Source organism: Cetorhinus maximus, unplaced genomic scaffold, assembly GCF_964194155.1.
Source record: "Cetorhinus maximus unplaced genomic scaffold, sCetMax3.hap1.1 HAP1_SCAFFOLD_2982, whole genome shotgun sequence".
Lineage (NCBI taxonomy): Eukaryota > Metazoa > Chordata > Chondrichthyes > Lamniformes > Cetorhinidae > Cetorhinus > Cetorhinus maximus.
The window spans coordinates 24,602-33,342 of NW_027598911.1; the positions used below are offsets into that span (position 1 = coordinate 24,602).

The following is an 8,741-nucleotide window of genomic DNA, read 5'->3' on the forward strand; positions in this document are numbered from 1 at the left end:
GCAAACAAATCCAGAGCTCCCAGGTTGAAAAAGGAGATAGAAATTAAGATAAAGAAGAAAAAGTGTGCTTATGACAGGCGTCAGGCAGAAAATACAATTCAGAATCAGGCTGAATACTGAATGTTCAGAAGGGAGGTGAAGAAGCAAATAAGAGAGTGAAGAGGGATTATGAGAAAAGACTGGCAGCCAACATAAAGGGGAATTACAAAGTCTTCTATAAGCACATTAATAGCAAAACAGTGGTAAAAGGAGGAGTAAGGACAATTATGGACCAAAAAGGGGACTTGCACATGGAGGCCGAGGGCATGGCTGTGGTGTTAAATACTTTGCACCTGTCTTTACCAAGGAGGCAGATGCTACCCGAGGCCATGGTGACAGAGGAGGCAACTCTGTCACTAGAAGGATTCAAAATTGATAAGGAGGTGGTATTGGATAAACAGTTGGTATTTGAAGTTGATAAAAGCATCGGGACCGTATAAGATGCACCCAAGGATATTGAAGGAAGTGAGAGTGGAAATTGCAGGGGCACTGGCCATAATCTTTCAGTCTTCCCAAGGCACAGGGGAGGGGCCAGAGGACTTGAGCCCTTGTTCAGAAAAGGTTGTAAGGATAAACCCAGCAATTACAGATCAGTCAGTTTAACTTCAGTGGTGGGGAAGCCTCTAGAAACAATTATTTGGGATAGAATTAATAGTCACATGGAAAATTGTGGGTGGATTGAGACAGCATGGATTTCTTAAGGGAAGATCGTATTTAACTAACTTGGAGTTTTTTGAGGAGGTAACATAGAGGACTGATGAGGGTAATGATGTTGAGGTGGTGTATATGGATTTCCAAAAGGTACTCGATACAGTGCCATACAACAGGCTTGAGAGAAAAGTTATAGCTCATGGAATGAAAGGGACAACAGCAAGGTGGACACAAAATTGGCAGAGCAATAGGAAACAGAGGGTAATGGTTAATGGATAATTTTCAGGCTGGAGGAAGGTTTGTAGTGGAGTTCCCCAGGGGTCAGTATTGGGACCTTTGCTTTTCCTGATATATATTAATGATCTAGATCTTGGTGTGCAGGGTACAATTTCAAAGTTTGCAGATGATACAAAACTTGGAAGCACTGTGGGCAGATAGGTGGCAGATGAAGTTAAATACGGAGAAGTGTGAGGTGATGCATTTTGGTTGGAAAAACATGGAGAGACTGTACAAAATAAAGGGGTCAACTCAAAAGGGTGTGCAGGAGCATAGGGACCTGGGTGTATATGTGCATAGATCATTAAAGGTGGCAGTACAGGTGGACAGAGAAGTTAAAGCATACAGTATCCTAGGCTTTATTAATAGGGCATAGAGTACAAGAGCAAATAGCTCATGCTGAGCTTGTAAAAGACACTAGTTAGACCTCAACTTCAGTACTGTGTACAGTTCTGGGTGCCACACTTTAGGAAGGATGTGAACGCATTAGAGGGAGTGCAGAAGAGGCTTACAAGAATGGTTCCAGGGATGAGCAGCTTCAGCTATGAGGATAGATTGGAGAGGTTGGGTCTGTTCTCCTTCTAGAGGAGAAGGCTAAGAGGAAATTTGATAGAGGTGTTCAAAATCATGAGGGGGCTGGACAGAGTAGGTAGGAAGAAAGTGTTCCCACTCGGAAAAGGATCAAAAACGAGAGGGTACAGATTTAATGAGATTTGGAAAAGAAGCAAATACAATATAAGAAAAAACTCTCTCACACAGCAAGCAGTTTGGGTGTGGAATGCACTGCCTGGTGGAGGCAGGTTCAATCAAAGCATTCAAGAGGACATTAGTTGATTATTTGAATAGAAACAACATACAGGGTTACAGGGAAAAGGCAGGAGAATGGCACCGAGTCATAATGCTCGTTCGGAGAGCCACTGTAGACACAATGGGCCGATTGGTCTCCTTCTGCACCATAACAACTGTGTGATTCTGAATCGAAAAGGTTGGAAATCACTTGTTTAGCATTTTTACATTCATTCAAATTATTGGATAGTTTGATTTTTTTGTCTTTTTAGAATGTAAGAAATAGTAGCAGGAGTAGGCCACTCCTGCTCCATTATTCAGTAAGATCTCATCTAATCTGATTGAGGCCTTAGTTCCATGTTCCTGTCTGCCCTACATAACCCTGGACTCCCTTATAGATCAAAAATCTGTCTAACCCAGCCTTGAATATGAACCAGCCTCCACTGCTGACTGGGGAAGAGAATTCCAAAGATTAATGATCCTTTGAGAGAAGAAATTCCTCCTCTTCTCTGTCTTAAATGGGAAACCCCCTATTTTTAAACTATGTCCTCTAGTTCTAGATTCCCCGTGAGGGGAAGCATCCTCTCAGTATCCATCGTCAAGCCCCCTTGAAATTTTATATGTTTCAATAAAATCATCTCTCATTGTTCTAAACTCCAATGAGTATAGGCCAATCTGCTCAACCTTTCCTGATAAGACAACCCCTCAGCCTAGTGAACCTTCTCTGAACTGCTTCCAATGAAAATATATCCCTCCTTAAGTCAGGCAACCTAAACTGTTCACAGTACTCAAGGTGTGGTCTCACCAATGCCCTGTACAGTTGTACAAAGATTTCCCTACTTTTATACTCCATCCCCCTTGCAATAAAGGCCAACATTCCATCTGCCTCCCTAGTTACGTGCTTTACTTGCGTGCTGATTGTTTGTGATTCCTGTACAAGGACACTCAGATCCCTCCATATCACAGCATTCTGTAGTCTCTCTATTTAAATAATATTCTGCTTTTCTATTCTTCCTGCCAAAGGAGACAAACTCACACTTTCCCACATTACACTTCATCTGCCAAACTCACTTAACGTATCTACATCCCTTTGCAGACCTTTATATCCACTTCACAAATTGCTTTCCTCCCTATCTTCGCATTGTCAGCAAATTTGGCGACAGAACAGTTAATCCAAGTCATTATTGGAAATCGTAACTAGTTGAGGCTGCAGCACTGTGGCACTCCACTAGTTACGGGTTTGCCATTCTGAAAATGATCCATTTATCCCCACACTATGTTTCCTGTTAGTTAGCCAGTCCCCTATCCATGCTAATATAGCACCCTCAACACCATAAGCTCTTAGCTTGTGTGGCATCCATGACCTTTCATGCGGCACTTTATCGAATGCCTTTTGGAAATCCAAATACACTACATCTACTGGTTCCCCTTTATCCACCCTGTGTTACATCCTCAAAGAACTCTAATAATTTTGTCAAACATGATTTCCCTTTCACAAAACCATGTTGACTCTGCCTGATAGTATTATGATTTTACAAATGTCCTTCTACTACCCCTTTAATAATGGATTCTAGCATTTTTCCAATCACAGACACTAGGCTAACTGTCCTATACTTTCAGCTTTGTGTCTCCCTTCTTTCTTGAATAGAGGGATTACATTTGCATTTTTTCAATCTGCTGGAACCTTTCGTGAACCTAGCAACTTTTGGAAGATTACACCCAATGCATTCACTATCTCTGTAGCCACTTCATTTAAGACTTGAGAATGCAAGCCATCATGTCCAGGGGCAGAATTTTCCCCCCATCAGGGGGGGGTTCAGGAACAGGCACGCGCCGCCATTTTACGTGGGCGGGTCAATTAAGGTCCACCCAGCATGACATCTGCAAGGGAGTGCTATGCGCATGTGCACAAAAGAGCGCACTCATCTCCCTGAGGCTAAGTGCTGCCTCAGGGAGATCGGCTCCATGTTAAAAACTGTTAAGACAGAAAAAAAAAATTTCCCTGACATGTCCCCTCGTGTGATACTGTCACATGAGTTGGGACATGTCCAGCGCTTTTAGTTACACTTTTATTAAATTTTAAAAACCTACGTGAAATCTCAGCCTGCCCATGGATAAGGTTTCATGCTTTTTCCAATGCCTGCCAGGGCTCCCGGCCTGCCCGCCAACCTTAAGGTTGGCCTTTTGGAAATCCAAATACGCTACATCTACTGGTTCCCCTTTATCCACCCTGTGTTACATCCTCAAAGAACTCTAATAAATTTGTCAAACATGATTTCCCTTTCACAAAACCATGTTGACTCTGCCTGATAGTATTATGATTTTACAAATCAGGAGAGAGATCGGATGACGAAGAGCTTTTAACCGGAGCTGATTGGGATTAAAAGGCGGCAAGGCCCGAGCCCCCCCACTCGCCGACCAGGAAATCCTGGCCCAGGGGATTTGCTAACCTTAAGTCCCATAAGTATTCCCATTACTTTATCTCCAGCTATCATGATTGTTTTAAGTTCTTCCCTCCCTTTTGCCTCTTGATTTTTTACTATTCTTGGGATGCTTTTTGTGTCTTTCACTGTGAAGACAGATACAAATTACTTGTTCAAAGTCTCTGCCATTTCCTTGTTTCCCATTATTAATTCCCCAGTCTCTCACTATAAGGGACTATAAGGGAATTTGCTCCGGTTGCAATAAAACAGCAATGATCTTTATACATTTCATTTTATGTGCTTTCATTTGATCCTTTTATTGTGACCATCACTGTCTGAAAGACAATGTTAATGGTTAAACAAAATCTCATGGAACTCACATTCTGTCTGAGTACAGTTAAAACATATTTACCACAAACTTAAGGAGTTTTATAGTAACCAAGCATTCTTCCATTGCACAAGATCACACATAAAAAAACATACTGTGGAAACTGAGAAGACCCGGATTCTGATGTGATGAGCTTGACAAACTATATCACTTGAACTGAAAATGGTCATGGCTCTCACGAAAGGGAAATGACCTGTGAAAGCACAGAAGCTAGTGCTACGATAGCTTAAGTGAAAACCTCCATATACTGAATAAGAGATCATAAAACATGGGTTCCAAGACCCTCGCGCTGTTGTGCAGTTGAGGAATGCATAGTAAGTTACATTTTGCTATATGTAAACATCATGAAGGTAAAACACAGGACTACATTAAAGGGGGGGAGCGCCATGCTGCAGAGAGAGCCAAGTGATTTTCAGCCATAAGTAACAGGTGAATAATCCTTCATAGCCTCCTCCTCAGGTCTCCACCACTTTAGCCAATTCAATTCACTCCAAATATCAATAAAATCAAAAGTTCACAGGATACAGCAAAGACTATGAGCCCCAATAACATCCTGGCTGAAGTGCTGAGGACTTATGCTCCAGAATTAACTGTGCTCCTAGCCAAGCTGTTTCAGTATAATTACAACATTATCTACCCAAAAATGTGGAAAATCCAAAAGTGGAAAACTCCCCAGGTACACCTTGTCGATAAAATATAGGTCCTACTCAATTCAGCCAATTACCTCCTATCAGCCTGCTCTCAATCATCAGTAAACTGATGTTGTTGTTGACAGTGCTATCATGTGGCACTTACTCACCAATAACCTACTCATTGGTCCTCAGTTTGAATTCCACCTGAAGCTCACATTTCCAGACCTTAGTAAAGTATTGCTCCAAACATGGACAAAGAACTGAGTTCCAGAGATGAGACAAGACTGACTGTCTTTAACAAGGCAGTGTTTGACTGAGTGCTGCATCAAGAATAAAATTGAAGTCAATGGGAATAGAGGGAAAACTCTCCATTTGTTGGAGTAATACCTAACCCAAGGGAAGATTGGTTGTGGTTGTTGGTGGCTAATCATCTCAGCCCCAGGACATCGCTTACAGGAGTACAGTGTCTGAGGCCCAACCATCTTCAGATGCTTCAATAATCTTCCCTCCATCAAAAGATTAGAAGTGGGAATGTTCGCTGATTACACAGTATTCATAACCACTTACAGCTCCTTAGATAATGAACCAGTTCGTGCCCACATGCAGCAAAACCTGGACAACATTCAGGGTTTGGGCTGATAATGGGTAAGTAACATTCACACCACACGTGACAGGTAATGGCCACCCCACAATCAGAGAGAATTAACCATCATGCTTGGCTCTCAGCATCAGTACCATGGCTGAAAGCCCAACTTCAACATGGTAAGGGTTACCATTGATTAGAAACTTAATTGGACTAGTCATATAAATATTGGCTATAACAGCAGGTCAAAGGCTGGGAACTCTGTAGCAAGTAACTCACCTCCTGACTCCCCAAGAGCCTGTTTACTATCACAAGGCACAAGTCAGGATGCTAACTGTATATTAATTATGTTTAATTGTACGCAGGTAGTGGGCATTAACTGGAGATTCACTTGGGCCCTATAATTAGACACAGACTGAACTATGGTTGTTGGATTAGGTGATGTTTGCTTGTAATGTGTATTTCTATAAATAATCGCTTATAAAAGTAGTCTGTAAAGATTGGCTCCAATTCTATCCTTCATCTGGCTTTCTGGAATATAACACAGGAACGAAATGGAATATTCTCCACTCGCCTGGATGAGTACAGCTCCAACAACAGTGAAGAAGCCCAACTTCATTGACAACCCACCCAACACTTTAAACTTTCATTCCACCACTGGTGTACCATAGCTGTATCTTACAAACATGTGACCTCGGCCGCCTAGAAGGGCAACTAGTAGCCATATGGGATACCACCACTTGCAAGTACTTCTCCAAGTCATCCTCCATTCACAACTCCTTAGATAATGAACCTGTTCGTGCCCACATGCAGCAAAACCTGGACAACATTCAGGGTTTGGCCTGATAAGGGGTAAGTAACATTCACGCCACACATGACGGGTAATGGCCACCCCACAATCAGAGAGAATTAACCATTGTGCTTGGCTCTCAGCATCAGTACCATGGCTGAAACCCCAACTTCAACATGGTAGGGGATACCATTGATTAGAAACTTAATTGGACTAGTCATATAAATATTGGCTACAATAGCAGGTCAGAGGCTGGGAACTCTGTAGCAAGTAACTCACCTCCTGACTCCCCAAGAGCCCTGACTTTGGAAATATATGCCGTTCCTTCTTCGCCTGATCAAAATCCTGCAACACACTACCTAACCACACTGTGGGAGAACCTTCACCAAACGGACTGCAACAGTTTGAGAAGGAGGCTCCTAACCACCTTGTCAAAGGCAATTAGGTACAGGCAATATAAAATCTTGCCTTGCCAATGGTGCTCACATGTCAAGAACAAGTTAAAATAAAACACTGAGTGACTTTGAAGAGCTCAATTCTTAAAGAATCACATTACTGAGCTCTGCACAAACAGTTTTGGAAACCGCATGATCACCCGGGAAACGGGTGTTGGTAGCTGAAATAGGTGTGACATTTTGTATAAGTTTTGACACTGGGTGCCGAATAAACTAAAAGCCAAGGTTGAGGTGACCATATGCTGTCATGGGAACACTTGGCAAATGAACAAAGGCAAGGGTAGAAGTGCTCATGACTAATTAGAACTTTGGTTATTATAATGGTAATATTAAAGTTTCTTTAAAGACTTCTGAGAGGCAAAAAAGTGGTACTAAGTTGGAAAATGCACAGCTGGCTTAGTGTAGACAAGAGCACACAACTTCTCAAGGGCCTTTAGGATTGGCAATAAATGCTGGCCCAACCGCAAGGCCTACATCCCATGAATGAGTTAAAAAACGGGGCGAATAGAGCTCCACAGTGAGGCTTTATACACAGGAACAGTGAAAGAGCAACTCACTTAAGCTTGGCAAGGAAAGGATCCAGGTGCCCAGAGGTGACAGGACATGTTAAATCTGTACATCTGGAGCTGAACAAATGAGGATTAAAATGGACAGATGTGAGATTAAAATTGAAGAATGGGTGCAAGTTTCACATATTGGGTTTTAAAATATTTAGAAGAGGGATGGAAAACGAAGTCTCGGGAAATGTATTATCATAAGAAAGGAAGCACTTTGGAAGGTGATCTGAACAACACCATTAATTAAGCAACAGTATAGGTTCAAATCAATTTGAACTAAAATCTGTTAGCATGGGAGGAAAATAGCAATTACCAGTGTTAAACATTCAAATGAGAAAAGGTCAGCAGATAAAATTATTGAAGGAAAGATAAATTTGGGGGAGGCTCTTTCCACCTTGGCCTACAAATTTCTCCTTTCAAGTTTATTTCCAATTCCAATACATACTCTGTTTACAATGAATTATAGCAATGTGCATCTAAGTCAGATGAAGAGGTTCCTGAACTTCCAGTCTTATTGAGAATGTATAAATGCCTATCCTCATTCTTTGTCCTTTATTTAGCTCAGGTTGGCAGTATATGGTCGACAGCTAAAGGGAGTGGCTGGATGAGGTTTAACTCTCATATTTGCTGTATGCTTCACAATAAGTTAATCTATTTTTGGAGAAAGGTCATACATTGCAATCGCACCTCCTCCTCCTAATTAGAATGCAAAGTAGCTGAATCATGAAAGATGAGAGATATGGAGTTCTAGATTATAGACTCAAAATTCTTACGCATTGATATAAATCAACAAGAAAAAATAGTCACCAAGATAGACCTACCTGAGCACCATACACCCTCTGCATGGCCTGCAACAGCTGGTTTGTATATTCAGTTAGCGTGCCTGCATCTTCCTCAAATACACTCAGCAGGGAACGTGTCTAAAACAAGACAGACAACACATTTTAACCTCTTGCAAATGCACAAAGGACAGGTTTATCAGCTTTTGTAATATCTGAAATTAACAAAACTTTCCCAAATGTGCTCACTCTGTAAGGAGAATCAGTTCTGTATTAATGTCCAACATATTAATCCAATACCCAGCCAACAGTAATTATACCTCACTGCCCCACAAATTGCACAACAGACAATGACCTGACAGTACAAGATCCTGGACTGCAG

The 8,741-nt window shown here is 41.7% G+C and overlaps 1 protein-coding gene across 1 annotated transcript in view; it reads right to left on the reverse strand.

The window, feature by feature from the left end:
- The window catches only part of LOC144677752 (DCC-interacting protein 13-beta-like), a gene marked incomplete at its 3' end in the record, with an annotated part of 28,901 nt that extends 20,393 nt beyond the window's left edge, over positions 1-8,508 (reverse strand). The window contains exon 1 of the mRNA XM_078537780.1: positions 8,402-8,508. Coding sequence (XP_078393906.1) covers positions 8,402-8,425 — 24 coding nt within the window. The remainder of the gene's footprint in view (positions 1-8,401) is intronic.
- Between the last annotated feature and the right edge of the window lie 233 nt (positions 8,509-8,741).